The 20,334-nt window shown below is 37.8% G+C and overlaps 1 protein-coding gene across 11 annotated transcripts in view; it reads left to right on the plus strand.

Annotated features, from left to right (window-relative positions):
- Positions 1-20,334, plus strand: part of BBX (BBX high mobility group box domain containing) — a 139,962-nt gene that overhangs the window by 103,146 nt on the left and 16,482 nt on the right. For 10 of the 11 annotated variants that reach the window (XM_085239271.1, XM_085239246.1, XM_085239262.1 and 7 more), the window contains 4 exons: positions 697-835; positions 3,504-3,652; positions 16,466-16,663; positions 17,329-17,521. In XM_085239271.1, the coding sequence (XP_085095397.1) occupies positions 697-835; positions 3,504-3,652; positions 16,466-16,663; positions 17,329-17,521 (679 nt within the window). The remainder of the gene's footprint in view (positions 1-696; positions 836-3,503; positions 3,653-16,465; positions 16,664-17,328; positions 17,522-20,334) is intronic. The other variant, XM_085239253.1, reaches the window with a different exon arrangement.

Raw genomic sequence — 20,334 nt, forward strand, 5'->3', positions numbered from 1 at the left:
TCTTGAGTCCTGCAGTCTGCATTCCTACTTATCTGTGCCTCTTTGGTTTTGTCTTTCGTGATATGAGATTTAGCTTTTTGACTGAAGGCTTGTCCAGTTGATTCATCAGCCTGCTGATAGTAGTCTGTAGGACCTGTGGTGCATATAACCCTGAACAATTGCTTTCCGTGTAAACATCTCTTGAAACTGTGGCTCTGAGCACAGTTACCCATCCTACAAAAGGCAGAAATGTTGTGCTTTCCCTTTGGTTGTTAGTTTTGCTGTAGGTGGTGAACAGGAAAACTTTGCCTTGTGGAAGGATACATTTGAGACTGAAAGCTTCCAGAAATTTTCATGAGATATACTGAAATGTATTTTTCCAAGTAGTAGATTTAAATGGGTAATTATTCAAAGTGGAAATGAAAAAAAAATGCTTGTAATTTAGGTAAGTTTGTTACTGTAAATCTACTCATTTCTTTGTCTTCCTTCATACCTCAGAGAATCCTGATTTTGAAGGTAGTATATATGTAAAGGAGGGGGGGAAGTTGCCAACAAGTTGATTATCTTGTTCAGGCAGGGGAAAAAGGATTGTTTTGCAACTCCTTCAGAAAGGTCAGACATCATAAATTGCATTGATGAATGGATATGCAAGTTCCTTCTGAGCCCACCTTAGCACATTTTTCTAAGATGAGAAACGATTTTCTGCCCTCATCCCAGGAAAAAGAAGCTCAGGAAAAGGCAACTCCTCAGATCATGAAGGATGCTGGAATGAAGAAAACTGGGCTTTTTCTCAAAGTGGGACAAGCGGGAACAAAAAACTGAAAAGGCCTAAGCCAAAGGAAGAATTTGTTTTTGGGTAAGTTGCAGTTTAACACTGTTCAAAGTTTTAACAAGGTCAGCCTGGTATCTTAAGAGTGAATCTCCCCCATAGCAGTTAGTGAATATCTAACACTCAAACATTTTAAACTACATAATCAGAATTAGATAGAATTCTTGAAAATTGCCAACCCTGTTTGGTTGAGTTATACTCTAGGTTCCTGCTGGTTATATATCCCAAAGTAGTTTCTCTGAGATCTTTCCCGGTTTGCACAAATGTAAACAAATTTGAATGACATTATTTGCTCACTTGCTTATGAAAAAAAACAACAAAATACAATATTTACCTGCTCAAGAGATGAAGAGGGTTAATGATATTTTCAAAGCACTTTACAAACAGTATTTGAAGATTTGTGTAGGTGTTCAAGCAGCAAAAACAGAATTAGACTAGGAAAAAAGAGATTTCTTTGCCCACTTGAAATTGCTGACAGAAGAAAACTAAGTACCATTCTAATATTTGCAAATAATTATGATAAATACACCATTTTGCATCCACGGAGGCAAAATGTATATACAGTAAAGGAATTAAGTATACCAGAAGAATAATTAATGATTTCAAATGCATTGAAATTTAGTACAGCTGCATAGAATTAATCTCCAACTATTTGAATAATAATTTTTGTAAGAGTACTAACAGACTTATTTAACTGCAGGCGTAGCTGTTAAATTTGTTTGGCCATTCATACTAACTTGCATATTCTTGAAGACTTTCAATTATCTGAATTCAAAGGGTGAAAATGAATTTAAAAAGGAGATTTTCCATGCTTCATGCTTAAAACTATAATGTGTTTCTTTTCTGCCAGCCTTTTTTATGCCCTTTTTATAGCCTGGTCTATAGGAAATATAGCTGCAGCACACTCTACAGCAAAGATATTAAAATGATGAAAGTCTCTAAGCATTCTCTTGTTTAGAGCAAAACTAGTGGTACATCTTGTATTTCTAGTGCAGTGCATATAAACTTTGTAATTATCCAGATTTTAAATAGAAAATTGGGAAACTCTTAAGTCACCTTATGGCATGAAAACCAAATGCATCTCCTAGCTAAAAAAATACTGTAGTTTCAAATAACTTATTCAAGGTTTTATGAAAACTATGTACCAATTCATTTGACAGATACTGTTCTACCATAGTTACCTGGCTGGGTGGGAAAAATACATATTTACAGATGTTGCTTCCTGATTTAGCCATGCCATTAATGAATATTGTTCAGTGAGCTCTGTAAAGGCAGAATTTGTGGAGCCAAAGTGCTGAAGAAGGTATTGATTGTCCTTGTTCCTTACTCTGCCTGATCTTCTGTCTACTCAAAGAGCTGTTTTTACTTTTACCCACTCTTCTTAAACCTTTTCGCTCCCTTCATCATCACTTTTCAGCATTAGGGCATCTGTCTGCTGGGTCCTCACCACTTGCTGCCATTGGAATTGCTCCTTTCTCCCCTTACTTTCCTGTGTCCTCTTAGCTTCTTCTCCATTGGTAGCTACCTACGTTTGCCCTGGTGATGCATGCCAGGTGTGCTTTGTCCATGAACAGCTGAGTAGAGGTCAAACAAAGGATCATTCTGTGTACCAAAGCTTTCAGAATGCAATTGGATTTACATCATGTTTCAAGAAAAATAGAATTAATGTTTCTTGAGGCACTTCCAAGTGTATAGAGTCTGATGGCCATCTCTTTCAACAGTCACAGAATCACAGTCATGCCAATATCTATTGAGTTTTAGTTTTCCATAGCAAGTAGCACTTAAGATTTAGTAGAAAATGATACTATTCCCTTGTCATGGGCAGTCCTATTTATAATCTGCCTATCACTGTGAATTGCCTTTTATTAAAACATTCTTGCTTCTGCTGGTCCTGCTTGGTTGCAGGTGTTTGTTGACAAGTAGGGCTTACACAAGATAGCACTGTCACTACAGCCAGAAAGGCCATGCCATACCAACCAGTTCAAGTGTTTTGTTTTCATCTGGCTATTGCAAACAATATTTTATCTGTGTTTCTTGTGTTATAAGTAAAGCATATTTCAGTCATTCAGGTCTGGCTGACCTATGAGAAATGTAGCGTTACTGAAGCTATGAGCTTATTGTATTTCTCATCTCCCAACAAATAAAATAAGAAGAGAGGAAATATAATCCCCCAGAAGAAATACAAGGCTAATTGTAATCCTGAAGCACAGCATTCTATAATTATTTATTTCCCCAAAAGATTGGATGACTTGCCATTTTTTTTTAAGATAGCGTGACATTTTTGCTCTAGTTTGAATTGTTATTTCCATTCCAGTGTGATGTGACTTCTTTATGTGAAATTGTCCAGATTGTTTATCTATTGGTTTTGCCTTTTTTCATTCCCCTCATAGAACAGACAAATCTAATTTACAGATCTGTGCAGCTAAGTGTCACCAGCATGACACTGATTTTTATTTTTACATTATTTGCATATATTAAAACTTACTTTGTACTCAATTACAAATGCAGAAGCTGGATTGTATGTACTCATCCCAAAGTTGGATTAATATATTATAGTTTGCTTTTACAGCATGTATGCATCTTTTCCTTCTCAATATATATACATGTGTATGTGTGTACGCACTCGTATTCATAACATATTTTTTATCCAGAAATGCAGTTACATTTAATTTGATTGGTTTTGTTTCCCCTTTAGCTTAGCAAAGTTGGAAGAAGAATTTGAAAAGAAATTCAACAGCCTCCCTCAATACAGTCCTATTACCTTTGACAGGAAAAATTCATCTGTTCCAAGGAAAAAGAGAAAGGTTGGAAGCAGCTCATCTGAACAACCAAAATCCAACAAAGGTAAATTAGTGTGCACTACGTTCTTAATAACAACACTTTGACAAGCTCAGAGATTTGTCTTCTTACCTTACTGTTATACATGTGGAAAGTGTGTAGTCAAAACATTTTTCTAGCACTGAAGCTACTTGGTTCTCACATGGATTAAATACTAAGATGTAGTCTTAAATTCTGATTTACATGCTGAGTAGAGCTTGTTGGAGCTTGTACACAAAATAATTTCCTCATAGCAAACAAATTTAACAAAAATGGGAATATTTGTTAGAAAAGTGGATTTGTCAGGTTTTCTTGGGGGAAAATAGGGAGAAAATGGCAGAACATCAAGAAGTTATTTTGAAGTTTTTTTAGAGAATAGTTCTAGGCAGTTTTGCATTTAAGAGTGCTTTTAGGCTCTATAAACTAAAACATAGGATACCAGAAGTGTCTGAATGAAATGTGATTTTTTTTTTCCCCCTCGGGATTAATTAATTCTCCATTGTCAGTTTGTTCTGATAAAAATGGTTTGCTTCTGCTCAGCTCCATTGCTGAGGGTTATAAAGGAAGAAAAACTCATGACACATCAGGCCTTTTTATTTACAGACAACCTGTGTAACAAAGGTAGTAGAGAAGCAAATATATGTTACAGAAGATGCTTTTTCGACTCCGGCATCACAAAATCATGTTCTGCTACTATGCTAGTATCATAAACTGGCTGATTTTCAAATCCAGTATATTAGCCAGGCAACCCTGGATTAGATCTTTGCTTTTTGAATGCTTCAAAAATAATTACATTAGAATATGCAAGATTGAGCAGCTGTTCCTTTCTAGCACATGTCAATTTTGGTATTGACTTTCGTATATATATAATTAGATATGGAACAGTCAGACTTTTGCAGATTTAGACTTGTGCTAGTACCAACTGAGTTCTGTCTTTTTTTTTTTTAATGGGATATATTTGACAGAACCTCCTTAATATGCACGGATGATTTTTTATTATTATTTTTTACAGTATGTTAATACAATGGTCTGTTATGCAACATCTTTTGTGAACAAGATATATATTTTAGCCATGTCTCAAAGGAAGGTCAGAAGCATAACTGCAAGCAGGTCACAACCCTGATACAAGTAGTTTTGGCACAGCCCTGAGGAGGAGGCTGTGGAGCATTTGCCTGTAGCTATCAATAAGGGCTCATAAAGCTAAACCAACTGATTCTGTGCTGAAGCAGATGGCCAGCAGTCATATGAGCTCTTCCACCAACTGAGCTGTGGGGTTGCAACAAGCAGCGCCAGGGGCAGGAATATCTGATGGTGACACCAGTGTTTATGCAGTGAACATATAACCATAACCCTGAAATAAATCCAGGCTGAGATATCACTATCTGTTCCCAATTGCAGTGAATGCTGAATTCACAACAGCTAGCTGAGAGAGCTGGCAGCTTGCATCAGTCATTCCAACTCCCTGGAGAGTGAGGCTCAGCTCTCAAAAGCTAATTGAAAAACTTCCCACCTTTTTTTTTTTTTTCTCTTTTGGAAAAGAAAAATAAAAATTGCTAAAATTATAGGCATTCCATGATAGTGGGTTGATTTTTAATTTGTTTTCTTCCAGACTTTTTAGAATTCTTAAAATTAGCATGCAAGCTGTGTATTTGAACAAAACTGCACGCAACCAAGCTTACTAGATCTATAGGGAAACAGTTCCAGCTGTGCCAAACACCCATTAAGCTGAATTCCCAAATTAATTTGTTGTCTTCTGACAGACTGTTCGCCCTAGACATGCTGTTGGCTTGCTTACAAACTGTTAGTCCAAAGACACCTAGAGAATTCTGGCCTCCAGTGGTGTTATGCATACAGGTCTACAAACTGGGCTTCTGCTAAAGGGAAGCATGGGAAGCAGACATGTTGTGCAAAATGATGGAGACTGCTTTGGAATGGTTCTGAGTTTTTTGAATTACCATGTTTATACCATTAGAATTCAGCAAAAGCAGAAGTAGCATTTTTTTTCTTGCAGTGTGATGAGCATGAACTGTTAACAGGCAGTACAACTCTATGGATGTGGTTCTGTGTTCAGACATAGGAGACCTTAACTTTGCTGTGCTCTGTCTTGTCCTCTTGTGTGGAGTTGTCTCTGCAGCTTATGCTTTCTTGGAATTGTTTCTGGTGTAAAGACTTTTGAAAAGGCATCCATTACAAATGGTGCCTACTAGTGGCTGAGACCTCCTATGTGTGTACTTTTCCAACAATATATAATGATCATTAAGAGTAGGTTTAGCAAGCGCTCTTTAAAATTGAGCCCAACTTTTCCTGAATGAGCATCTGCAGAATGATAAACTTCCCATGCGTTTTCAGTCTTCAGATAAGTATATTTTCTGCAGACTTTGGATTAGTGCTTACTAAATCTGGAAAGTAGATCGGAGTGATGCACGCTGAAACTTCCACAGGATGCTTGGAAAATAAAAATAGAGGATTTTTTTTTGGTTCGGAGGTGGGATGTTTGTTTCATAACTAGGTTTCTATGCCTTAAAGCAAAACAAAAAAACATATTCTACCCTGCCTGACAAGGGTGCCACATTTGATTTTCTGTCAAATATGATTAAACTATAGTTACAGGAAGCTAAATAAGGAGATAAGCCTGGTTTGTTGCCTGACCCAAACAGACAGGATTGTCAGGACATTTTTTTACTCTAAAGTAGAAAATCAGTAGATCAGTGTCCACTGAATTCTTCCATTATCTTGTCGTGCCCAGTCCTCAATTCAGGTAGTTCTTTCAATATAAAAACACTTACAGAACCCTGTGACGTAACTGTTTTAAATCCATGTGTAAAGTGAGAGCTGAATTTTCTTAAATTAAAGAGGTTTTTTTTTTCCCCAGAAGTTTCTAATTTGTCCAAATTCTGCTCCCATCATGTTAGCAGGAATCTTCAGTAGGAGTAGAACTGAACAAGCCACAACCTTTCTGCAAATCCCACTCCAATTCTGTGATACCAGGGTTGTGCACCTACTATGGTAATGTAACAAAATGGCTGAAAAATACAGCCATCCTGAATTTGTACAGATGGCCTGCTCCAACATTCGCTGGATCTGTGACTGATTTTATTTTTCTTCTTTCCAATGGCATCTGTGCCAAAACATCCTACCGCACAGAAGCCATCAGTCTACAGTGAGTCACTAATACACTTATTTGCAAAAATGAGCAGCAGGCATAGTCATTATTTCTGTGGTGTGCTGTGAAGAAATGCTCGCTTACACACTAAGCACTTCACTAAAGCTCTTGTTTTGGGAAGGCGAGTAGAGGAAAGCATATTATACTGTTATTTATGAAAGGAATTTTCTGCATTTTTATTTTTTTTATGGACTCTAGGACTAGATATAAAGCATCAATTTAAAATAACTTCTCTGTGGCATTCCTTTCAGCCTTAGCTTGGGATTTTAGGGACTCAGTTTTGAGCATTATGATGTCTGGAGATGACATGCTGTAAAATTTCAAAGGTAAAACACGACGTTGTTCTCCTGAGAGATTTCGAAATGCAGAGATTACTATTTGGTGAGCTCAGTTCTTCTGGGAGCTGTGCAGAATGTGGGAGTTACACCAGCCCAGCGGCCTCATAGGATGAGGCAAGGACCTCAGCAGGAGGTTGGTCTTTTTGTCTCTCCAGCTGAGATCTGCATTTGGCAGTTCATTGATTCGTTTCTTAATCTAAGGAAAGGATTGGATGTGGCAGTTTTCAAAGAACTGAACAGTCTATTAAGCAATTGCTAGACAATTTGTACATGTAAATGTGGAAGTAACTGCAGACATTGTCTCACAAGAAAAAGGCTAAAGGGGTAGGATATTGGAAATTTCTTTATAAGATGTCTTCTTGTTTCATCCCAATGAGGTCAATGTTTTGAATTTTCCAAATGGGAACAGAATGCCATATGCAAGTGTCATGTGTTGCAAAATGCCCTTCATGTTGCAGGTGTAAGCTTATCAGAAATGTTCCTTGGATAGTAGAGGAGAAATTAAAGATAGTTTTCCTTCTTCATGAAATGACTGTTATTTTCTAGAGAGTTTTTAATCTCGTTTATGCTCCTTAGTTGCTGTCAGTCTATGGAATTGGTTTAAGCGGATTTTAAGAGTGCAGGCTGAGCTATAGAAGTGGAGACTAATGTGATACTATGGAAAGTGTTGCCAGTACCAAACACCTGCAAAAATAAAAAACAAACCGAAGAAACACAACTGTAGTAACAGAAATGTCCTGAGAGTCCTCTCTTGCATATCTGGTGGAACGAACTGTCAGAAGGATTTGTCTTTCATTCATTTCATTTGAATGAAGTGTTAGATGTCAGTTCTTAGAAAAGACCATTTTTTTCACTTACACTTTACCTTAACCTCTCTGAGATTTTTTGTGTGCCTTATTTTGCATTTTTGCTGCTCTGGCAGTATATTGCTCATCCAACTCTGTGATACTCAGGAACCTATTACAGAATTCACAGAAACAGTCAAATAAGTTTGAGTGAATACAGTCTATTCTACTAAGCCCTCTAGCATTCTCTCTCTGTCTTCTAATAAAGCTATTAAAATTCAAGCTAATGCTGTCTAAGATGGTGCCTGGAATACTTTTTGCTTTGTTTTTTTCTTTGATGTCTGGATATTTCATATTATTTATCTGTTCCCAAATTTTGATTTCTGTAGTAGCTTTATTGTTTTTGATTAAGCTTTTTAATTTTGTTTAGTTTTTAAAGGCTGTTGTTATCCACAAAGCCAAAGTATAAAAAATCCTAGTATTTCTATACCTGTTTCTGTCTGGAATTTACCTTTCTCTCTCTATTTTTTCAGTATTTTTGAAATGGAACCTGATTTCTGTGAATGTTGTTCTCCTAAATCTTGATCCTTCTTGCAAGTGCTACACATTTTCCTTCTTCATTTGTGATGTACAGAGATAGGTAGTGATCAAAAACTCAAATGCATAACATGGATTTATCTTGCTTGCACATCATTATGTAGTTGCAGTTTTGTATCAGTAGGCAATGTATGTCTGGTTTCTTGTAAGGAGAAGTGGAGATCAGTGTTCGTGACAACTAGAATACAGAACCCACCACACAGCAGTTGGATGCCCTCTTGGTAGGATATCAGCCATCTTTTCATCTGCAGCTCATCTCCCTTCTGTTTAGACAGCTCTGTTTGAGCTAGCCTGAAGACTTGCTTACCTTTGGCAATATGTGTAGTTTATTTCTGAGAAGTAACTCCATAAAAACGGCTTTGCAGTGTGTAGAGATGATCTATCTATTGCGTCTTTGGTCTGTTATACCTTTGCTGCTGTACTGCGGTTTGTCCCATTAGTGTGTCAAAGGATGGCTTCCTTTTCACCTTTGCTAGTGGTATGCTTTGTTGGTTACTGTCACTTAAAGTGTCTTTGGACTATTTCTAGTAAAGAGTACTATCAAAGAGGGAACAATGACAGCTGAACACACTCTCGCTTTTCTCTCCTGGGAGCTTTTGCTTCTGCATTTACTATAAACTTATTTCTGGTCTCCAAAAAATCAAACCTAACTCTTGCATCTTATGGTGGATTGGCTCTGTCTGGTAAGTAAGTTACTGTGACTTCCCCAAGAATCAGAAGTGCAAAAGTGGGAAAGAAAAATTTGTGGATCTAGATAAGACAATTTGAGCAACTGGAGGGAGGAGGAAGGAAGAAAGGAAAAAAAAAAAAAAAGAGGAAATAATGCAAAAACAATCACTCACCACCAACAAATCCATGCCTAGCTAGTTCCTGAGTAACAGCTACTTTGGAAACCTGTCCCCAGTTGTACTGTTCAGTGTGATGAAACATGGTATGAAACATCTTTTGGGTTTGTTAGGGTCAACTGTCATGCCTGTGTCCTCTGTCAACCTCCCTCTTGTTCACCTCCAGTCTCTTTAGTGGGGAGTCTGAAAACACAAGGCCTAGATGCAAGCACTGTTCAATAACAACTGAAACAGTGGGGTGTTGGCAACACAGTTTTGGTCACCAATTTAAAACAGCACGGTATGGGCTGCTGTGAAGAAGGTTACCTCCACCCCATTATACATCCAAAAGGGAGCATGTCTTCAAACAAACAAAACTTTTGTATTATGGTATGGCAAAGTTTCAAGTGGTCATTCTTCAAAATGTGTTGAGACCCTTAAGAATTAAAAACTGATGAGTTGAAGTACAGCCTACTGAAGCCCACGAAAAGCCTCCAGGAGTCATAATGGAGACTTTCTCTATTGTGCTTCCCTGTGAAATGGTCTCCTGCGTTAGTGGAATTAGAGATTTTATAATAGATACTGTAACTGTTATAGTTTTTTTTAAAAACTGCTAATTAAAAGTATGTATTATTAATGTTGTCTGTAGGTTCAGTCCAGTCTAAGAGAAAGAACTTTTTCCCAAAAATTGTCAGCAAATATAAGCACAAAAAGAAGAAGCTTAATGTTCCGGACAAAGGTACTGGTAGTGAATTACTTAGTTAAGGTTTAGAGCTCTCTGAATTCAGTCTTGGGTAATACTTCTAGGCAGAGGCTACTCAGCTCTCTGGTATTTGATTGCTTTGATCCCTTATGACCCTGTCTGTTTTGATTCCACTAGCTCCTGGCTCCAGTCGATCATATTACAATATTCCAGTATGATACTGTTTTGCTGCTATTTGGGATCTCCAATTACAATTTCCCTGTTCTAGACTCTATGCAACAGAGCTGGCAAAGCATGGGCAGTTCTGTATTTGGCCCTGAACTACTTTTGTCTTCCACTGCTCATAGCTCTCTAGTCCTTTGGTTTCCCTTATCTTCATCCCTTTCTACATCAGAGACCGGATTGTTTGCACTTGGCCAGACCATTTATTCATGTTGTTTGCTCCTTTATCTCTGATTTCCATCTGTCTAGAACTCTGCAGACTGCAGCTGGTCAGAGCTTGAAAGCTGGTTTCTGCACCAGTTTTCAGAAATAGTCCTGCCAACCCTGAACCAATCCTCCCTCTGCAGAAGTCTTAACCAGCTTCCTGTTTTTTCCCCTTAGGTTGAAGATAACATCTATAGTTTAAATTCTGCTAGAGACTTGCTCAGTCCTCTATCCTACCAGTAGATCTCCAAAGTCTTTTTCTTGCTACAGCATTCTGATCCCACTTACCTACACCTCATAACTTCTAGGGTCATTTTTATGTGTACTGGGTGTACACAATAATAACTAAGCCTGTTTTCCAAGGCCTGTTTTTTTTTATCTTTTCTTTTTTCCCCCTCCTGCATGATAGCCAGATCTTGGAGTAGAGTTCTCTCCCACATCATCCTGGTAGTGCAGCAGGGCCTCTCTGGTCACTCATTTATAAGGCTCTATTAAATTCTTCCATTTATTTTTTTTTTTTCCCTCTCCACGTGTATCCCATTTTAAGATAATAAAATGACAGCTTCCCCAGGATCTTTATGTTTGATCCCTTTCCCTAAGGCTTAGCTGTGTCATTTGCTCTCCTTTCCTCATGCTATGTTTTGTATCCTCTGTGGTGCACTTGCACTGTTTTCCCTTATAGGCTCTGCCAGCTCTTCTGCATCCAGCAATGCATATATTTTTAAATTACTTATTCTTTTCTCATGGGATTTGCATAACAAACATATTGTGGGAGTTGCTCATAAAAAGTAACTATCATGCTTCCGCACCAGAGTGAGAAAGATGTCACCATACATTATCACTGGGTGCCAGTCAAATTGCTGTGTCTTAATTATTAATAGACCATAGAGATAAATAAGTTTAAGTAAAACTAAAATCTAACATTAAAAAGCAATATTAAAATTATCCTATAGGAAAAGAAATAGAAGCATTTAATACAAGATAAAGTAAAAAATATCTATAGATAAAACGTGAAGTGTTTTTTTTTTCTTAAAAAAAAAAGAAACAACACACGAAAACATATTTGATTAAAAGAAATCAGCCTGTTTTGGTATAAAATGAAGTATGCACTATGATCAAAGATTAAAGCTTGACAAGTGTTGAATACCCTGGCCTTATTCCAGTACAACAGTGGCATGCCCCAGGAAATTGAGAATGTGAATAGTATCATAGTGTCTAAACATTAAGGACATGTCTATGCATTTGCTGGAGCAGGGCCAGTTTGCTAAGGTCATCCCAAGACTGAAGAAAGGCATGAGAAGATTGAACCTACCAGTCTTACACAGCCCACATGGAAATCATCAAAGGAAAGACACTGATACATATATATACACATACGTGTTCAAGGGCAATTGTATTTTCTGAGTTAAAGTGGTGAAAATTTGGTGTCTTGGCTACCATAACTGCACAGTGAGGAATAGTTATCAGCCAAATGCAGTCAGGGTATGGCCTTGATGTACATCAGACATCATAGTTTCATGAATTTCTTGGCAGTGTGGCCCTAAACTCTTTGAATCCAAGAACTGTCCCATGTTCAGAAGCATCAAGCTGGGAATCCCTGTGTATTTTATTTGAGTTAAAAAATAAACAAGGGCTTAGTTATTTTGGTTATTTTGTACTCCTGATGAGTCACAAGTATGTATATGTTATGATTTTTGTGAAGTTAATTTTGCTGGGGGAAGGAGAGACTTGGATATTCTGATAGCTGGAGAGGAGATACCTATAAGTGTTGCTGTCAGCAGGGGTCACGCTGCCTTCATCTTTGACAGCTTGAGAACTGCTACAACTCCTGTTACCAGATGTTGAAGAAATCATTTTTGATCTACCTGGTGCCTTACTGACACAGTTTCTGTGGTGTGCTGAGCTGCTTTGTCATTTTACGGTCACAAAGGCAGGTGATAAATAGCTCTTCAGTTTTGAGTGAGTCCAGTAGCTGTTGAGTGGGCCCTTGAATAGAGCATTCTTATTGTAGACCTGCCTCTGTGGTTTGAATGAGGTTTTGGCACTAGCATTTCTCAAAGGAAGCTCTGTCTTGTCTTACCCTTGTTTAGTATGGCATTAGAAAAGGGCTGAGGTGAAGACATTTGTCAGTGTTCTTGATACCACTTTAGCTGGTTTTGCTCTAATTGCATTTAAATCCTCACTTTTTTTCTTCATTGATTTTTGTGGGGTTTTTTTCTGTATGTGTAAGACTTGAGTTAGAGCTATGCCAGTTTCTCGTCTGCTGTGTTAGACTTGTGTTCTGCTGTGCTGCAGCTTGCACTCTACAATGCAAGAAAGAACCAACCGTAGATGGAAGCAATAAGAAGACTTCATGTACTCTGTGGAGTAGGGTAAACGGTCCATGCTAAACAAATTAAACAAATCTTGCTCAGGAAATCATCTGGCATACAGTTCCAGGTGCTTTTTTTTCCTAAGTCATTTTTGTGACCACATTGAAAGTATACCAGATTTTCATATCATGTGCTGAACTCCTCTTGCAAAAAATATTTCCCAAGTTCTGCATGCTCTACTGTCATGTAGTAAGCTAACCACAGAAATGTTTGTAGGACTGAACAGTAGAACAGAACCTCATTTCATTTCTAGAAAGCATTCTCCTGAAAATTAGATGAGTTCTACACCGCTCATGCAGGTAGGAGAGCATGGAAGCAGAAGGGATACAAAATGGATTCAAGAAATGACTGAAAAAAAACAGGGAATCAAACTTGTTTAGCCCTGTCATTTCAGCACTGCAAATCAAAGGCTTGATTTGAAGCATCCAGACGCACCTTTGTCACTGGGAGCAGCAGGGTACTGATTTTCTTGAAAACAGTGCAGAATGAGGACCCTTGTTTGCACCTTGCTTTGCAATCCAGTTGTTTGTCTCAAGTTCGGTGCAAATGGTCTTGAGAGCCTTTAGTCTTGTATAATTTCCTCTGAATTCGGTTTTATCTCTGTTTGAATAAATAATCTATAAAGAAAACAATGAAATAATCTCTTAACCCAACTTCCACCAAGAAAAGTAGAAAAGTCCTCTTGAAGAAAGCAACTCTTCCCTTCAGCACCCATTCTTTTCACCCCAAAGGGTGGAGGAAGAAAGACAAAACCCCACTCATTCACTCTTCATTTTTATTCCTTTCTTATTCAGAATGCATGGCAGCAATTTTACAATGAAGTGTTAGCTCTCCTAAGCTAAGTGAATAATTATAGAGGACTCTAAGTCTCCTTTTAAAGACTGAGTTACCTTAAAACAGGGGGAGGATACACTTAATCCTGAATTTGTCAGTCACCTTCTGTTGTTTCTTAGTGAAACACTTAGGATATGATGTACTGCTTTATCCTAATCTGTTGAATTTTTTATTTTTTATTTTTTTACCATTTTATGTCTTTAATAATGCTAACTATTGCCTTTTTAATTTTTTTTAATTTTTATTTTATACCTTTCAAGACTTTATATCTTCTGGAAGTTTTTTGATGGATGCAATGTGTAAAATAAAACATGAATTTTAATAAGAACTGTCTATTGTATTTACCAATCAAGATAATTCCCAGTGACCAGGCATAGCTCATGAAGTAATACACATTTAACTAAAAACATACCCAAGTTCCTTTCTTTCAAATGTTCATTATTTGAAATCGTGTCTTTAATGGTTTTATTAAATGTTAAAAAAAAAATAAAATAAAATAAAATTTGCATTGCTAAAATTAAAGCCATTAAAAACTCAACCTTAGAATTAAACAGCATTGTCAAAGTAGTATCTAATTAGAGCAAATCCCTGAATCAGAATTAACAAATACAGTTGGACTACAACCAAGCCATTACATTAATACATAACCAACGCTTTTGAATTCCCAAATTAGAAATCTACAGATAAAGCTGCCTGTTTAATTATACATTCCAATTAAGATTTTGGTCCCAGTCAGCGCAATAAGCTTATCTGAACATCTTACTATTAGGTAAATTGAATTACTTGGAAGTCACATTTATAGTCACTACTGCTTCTTCTTAATTGTACTGCTTTTGGGCAGATGTGATTGCAATCACTCATGTACTCTTCAATAAAATAAAAAGTTTTACAACAAAACTCTGCTCTGCAGAGTATCGGTATTTATGGGTAAACACTGAGGAAAGCTCACTGAAGTGCTGTGCGTTTTTCAAAATAACAAAAACGCATAAATCCAAAAATGGTTTATGAGGGAAAGCACAAAGGTGGATTCAAGACCATTCATTAAGTTTTGTAACATTTCCAGATGCTTTTACATGTATACACTAGATCTGTTCATATTCTTTTGCTATAAGACATTAAAAGTAAAATGGGGTTCCTTTCTAAGAAAGCAAAGGGCAGCAGATTGCAGGACAAAATTGTGTTATAGCTATTCTCTTCAGCCCGTTCCCAGTCTCATAGTTAGCATTCAAAGAAGCTATCAAAAGAAAAGAGTTTATATTAGCCATATCTAACCAGTACCTAAACAGTAAATATTATTAAAATGAAATGTGGACTGTTGTGTGCGATCTGTCAGGTTTGGTTGCTCCTGCATGATATTCCCAGTCTCACTGTAGAAGGTTGGTCTTCTTCAATGCTTAACTCTTCTGAAAGTGCAGTTGCTGGCATTCCGACTGAAGTTCTGCATATGCCATTTTTTTGCTTGTCCTGTCACTCACAGAGTGAACAAATGGGTTTTAAACGTTTCTTGAAAAACAGGAACAAAGATTGAAGGAAACGGTGGGGAAGAGGAAGCAAAATGTGGACATGGTAACAACTGTGAAATAAAAAGAGATGAGCTGTAACCTGATGAGAAGTAAAGAAAATAATGAGTTGAAAATGCACAGAAAAGACGAGATAGAGATGTTAGGAAAAATTATGTAATCGTTCAGGAGGCAGTGCATCTGGGAGAGAAACAACCTGTGGACTTGGTGAAGATGTCATGAGTGCTCTCAGTTTCAAAATAGTCTAGGGAAGCATCTAAGAAATGACCCGGGCATTCCCTTTGTTGCTAACCCTATCTTTCTGTAAGCACAAGTGAGGTAATGGTTTTACCAAAGGAGAAAATCTTTCCCAGACTGAATTTATGAACTTGTGAAATCCTGTGGTATCAGCAGTGTGGTTTATTAAATCACTGGAAATGGCAGGCAGTTTATGACTGTATGCTGATCTCAGACTTTGGAAACTTAAATACTGCCTGTGATTACTGTCTGACCAGTTTCTGCATGAGCAAGAGTGAAGTTATTGTCTAGTCAGGTGAAAATCTGTCATCATGTTCCACTTCATGATGGAAAGCTGCTTTGAAATGTCAACACTGGTACTGTTGAAAGAATTTCAAACAGTTCCGTTTGTACTCTCACTTTATGTAGGCAGTGATCCCAATGTAGTAATAATTATAGTATTCTGTCCTGTGCTTGTTTTCTTTTCTTTTTTAAGTATTCTTGTATTTGAGTGATCTAGCTTGGCTTTTGTATTTGCTGCGTTTGGGTTTCTGTAAGTGTTATTGTTTTGTAGAAGGCAGCATTTCCTTCTGCTTAAAGGAGGTGAAATAGAGTGAGTTGAAAGAGAAGTGTGATGGTTATTCAGGAATTCCTGAATGCCGTTTGTGAGTCTGACTATGAGCTAAGATAAGTTTAAGTGAGGACCCTAGCTGTTACTGTTATTTAAATGTGTTTGTCTGTTAGCTACTCATTGGCATCTTCTGTTGTAGAGTGTTGTACGCTGTCTGATAACGTGCTCAATCTGAAATGCTACTTCCTGTCTCACAGTTTCCTTTGCAAATGTTAAAAACCTCCTAGGTTTTTTGAACCTCCTAGGAAATCTTATGTTACTATTTCAGTGCAAGCCCCTGCAGGATCAAGATGATATTTTGCCTTGATTTGTGCTCTGAGTACTTGTGAGGAAAAGCTTAGTACATTATGTAGATATTTACAAAATGTTAAATGAGAATAGCCAGGAGTTGTATCTTAAATGGAGATTAATTTATTTTTGTTCTTTTTCAGCCATACTCTCAGAAGACAGAAATCCCATTGAGCTTGCCTGGAGGAATAAAATTTGTATATCTGCCCTAAACACTCCAGAGCCAGCAATGATGCATGAGCCTTTAGTTGGAAGCCAGAAAAGGAAAGCGAGGAAAACTAAGATCACTCATCTTGTTCGAACAGCAGATGGTCGCGTGTCACCAGCAGGAGGGACACTGGGTAAGGAAATGGTAGTTTAAGTTTAAATTTTGTTAAAATTGAATAGTTGGAGATGATATTGGAGCACGAGCAACTAATTAGTACTGTTCAGCCAGCACGTTCTCAGACCTGCTCAGAAAGATCATTCTATAAAATGCAGATATCGATTAACTGTGAAATGGTTACATCCTTAATGGCCAACTCCATTTGTTTGACTGTCCACATCTGTCATCTCTCCCTGGTATTTTTCTAAGAGCTGATTACAAAGAGAAATGAAAAACAGTTACATTTCATACTTTCTTTCCAGCCCAGCAAAGTAATCATACTGCGCTTAGTAATGTGACATAAAAACAATTCTGTGGTATGACAATCTGTGCAAAAGCCTCAGTGGTTAAGATAATCTTTCAGCACTTCTTGTATCTTAAACATACACAGAGACACAAGCTCTGTTGACTGACCTGGAGGATCAAACTTAGCTGAATCCAAAGTCAGTAAACTGCTTCATAAATCTCTGTATGCTTCAGTCATTAGCTTGGTTCAGAAGAGGTTGCAGCATGAATTAATTTTACTAGCAAAATCGAAGTCCTAATGGTGAAGTTTCTGTTAACACTGGACTGGTCAGTACCTCAGTGTGCTGCTATGAATGTAAGAACTAGACTTGCAAGCTTAACTCTTTTTTGTTACAGAGGAAAAGCCAAAAGATCTTCCACAGAGCAGTCTTCAAAAAGCGTCGAGTGCAGAAACGGATTGCAACAGTGAATGCTCCGGAAATGCAGAGACACAAGAAAATCATAGTATTACATCTGATATGCCAGCAGTGTCTGCATTTTTTAGCTTAGCAGCTCTGGCAGAGGTAGCAGCAATGGAAAATGTACACAGGTATGATTTTCTTTTCTCTTTGATGCCAGAATATTCAGAAAGCATGTGAATTGCATAGTGTTTAATTTGGCCTGTGCTTCTTCCTCCACTGCTTTCTCTGAATGTCTGTTCTCTACTAGCTTCCTAATGTTGAGTCAACACCTACATGACACTGTAGTCTATTTCAGTAGTCAGTAAAATTATCCTCCTTTGTAAACTTGTCTCCCAAATTTTGTGTATAAACCACTTAATATGCTCTTTGAGATCCTAATAATGGAGAGTTTCTAATTTTCAGTCACCATTTGTCAGATGACAGATTTAAACAGCTATTGCACTCTGTTTTCTATGTCTCTGTGGCCTAACACTGCACAGAGAATTTCATGTAACTTTAGCACAGATTTTTTACTGAGCATGACTGAATGAAGCTTGCTTGTTATTTTTACTCTTGTCCTTTGCTGTGTAGGAGGAAAAGCATCTGCAGAATGTCCTCAGGGCAGAACAGCTCTGAGTGATGGAAAGTCACGTTACTTTGGTCTGGTCCTTTCAGTTTTAGAGTTAGGCCATCCACACTCATAATACGGAGAATGCACAGATCTCTTAGGCCTGTTAGGTCAGTTTAGCCAGCACAGTCGGATCTTGCATTCTAGACCTGTGATGGGAGGAAATGAATGACAGCAAGTCGTCTTTAGCTCTTAATTATCTAGTATTGTCCTTTGATGCTCCCACCTGTCGGAGATATGATGGCCTATATTCTTTGCTATGGTGGAAAGTCAGTAAGGAAATCTAGGCCAGTCTGAAACCATCACAGCCTGAGCAAATGACATGTAACAGATTACTGGCTCCCTAAGAAACCACAAGGCAGCGGTTGATGAAGCCATTCACAACCTCACAACCTCCTGTTGATCTTGGTGACCCCTGTTGGGCAATCCAGTTCTGTGTATTCAGACTTAATGTGAAACACTGACTTTTTTTAGAAGCTTGAAGGGCACCAAGAAAGAAAGTCTGATGAACTCAGCCTGGTACCTTTTCTCTGCCGAAGCTGTTACCTTGCTTACACAATAGCATTTCAAGTGAGAAATGTTTTCATACTACAGTCAGCCCAGACTTTTCTTCCAGTTTTGCAAAACAGCAATCTGCTATTGAGACTGCAAAAGCATGAACTTGTTTCTGTCATTTTCCATGGCTGGAAGCTATGAAGTGAAACCTGGAGAAGCGCAGTCCTGAGTTCTGCTCTCATTTGCATCTTTGTGATTTCATTGATTTCCAGTAATGCTGTGAGAAGAGCAGCACAAGAGTGACTTAGTTAACATAACTAAGATTCACTTAGTTATGATGATGTCCTCTTTGTTTTTCTAACAGTTTTTTCTCCTCCATTTTTCCTCATTAAAAATAATGTTTTGAACCAGTGTTTTACTTACCCTTCTGTTTGGGTCTTCCTTACCTACAACCATATTTTGTCATCTCATCATGCAGTTAGAGCAGCGTGGCACCTTCTATGAGGCCTGAAAACACCGAACCAGCAATTGTCTAGCAACTGTTGTAAATTCCGGCTTCTATCACTAGGGCAAATGAAAAGGGAGACTCTTTCCAAGTTAACAATTTTGCCATAGGTCTCTTACAGACTTGTCAAATGGAAGTCAAAACAGAAACCTGAATCTGACGGGCTGCATGCTTCTCTAACTTCTACTCTGTTGACTGTTTATTATCTGTGCAACTTCTTTATCTCTGAATAACTAGAAATGAGAAGAATAGCATTAGAGGTTTGCTTGATGTGTTCTTTTCAGAGTCTAAGTTCAATTATTATATAATTTTACAGTCTTGGGCCTCAGAAGCCGGAGTCCTTTCTAAATGTAATTAAAGCTTGTCTGCAAGTGGCAGCATGGTTGTCATTTGAATGTTTGTTTAGCTTTGGTTGCCTTGTGTGTGCCATAGTTAAAGCACTTGTGATCCTGAGCTGCAGTTTGTACCAAGGCCATTTCACTGCACTACAGATGTGCAAAGCATGTCAGTACATACGTTTCTGTTCCTACGTCTCTGCCAAAGTGCAATCAAAGTGGCCTTTGTGTAAGTAAGAATTAGGCTCCAGATTTTCCCTGCTTAAAGTGACACATAATGTAACAATAATAGAATCTGACTTGAGTAATTAGATAACAGGCGGTGACATTCTTCTGCATGCATTTTAAAAGGCAGGCTGCAAAGGAGTTCTCCCAGGTCCATCTGCTTCAATGACTGATGTTGATTTTCAGCATGTAATTCCGGTGTGGTGTATTTTTATGATATCCGGTGCCAGGGGATCATTTGTAAATTAACACTGCTGAAGTAATGAAAGAGATGTTGTTGCTGGGCTGATGAATTGTTAAGTCCTGAAACTTGGAGTCATCCCAGCATGTAACTGCTGATAGGTATATTTTTGTTTTGCTTCAAAGCTAGCTATTGACTCTCATTAACATGACATACGCCTCTGTGCATTTGCCATCTTTTGCTATACATGAGCTGTGCTCTCCACTACTGTGGGCTGAAACCACTCACTTACAAAATGTGTAACAGCACTTGTGTGCTCTTAACTTACTCTTTGGCCATCTATTTTGTTTTGTGTAATCAAATACCATCAAGACTTGTCTGACTTTGCATTATATTGCAGGCTGTCCTCAGGATATTTTCTTACTGTTGCAGGAATACCTATAAACATAGTTCGTAGCCAGCAATATGTGGACATCTGTGCCAGCGTGGAACTCACTAGATGCTGAACTATATCACTTGCTAATTTCTGTCTTTCCTGTCTGATACAAGCATTTCCATGCTCTGAATAACAGTGGGTTTCTTTTCTTCTTTGC

This window comes from Meleagris gallopavo, chromosome 1 (assembly GCF_905368555.1).
Source record: "Meleagris gallopavo chromosome 1, MGAL_WU_HG_1.1, whole genome shotgun sequence".
In the NCBI taxonomy this organism is placed as follows: Eukaryota; Metazoa; Chordata; class Aves; order Galliformes; family Phasianidae; genus Meleagris; species Meleagris gallopavo.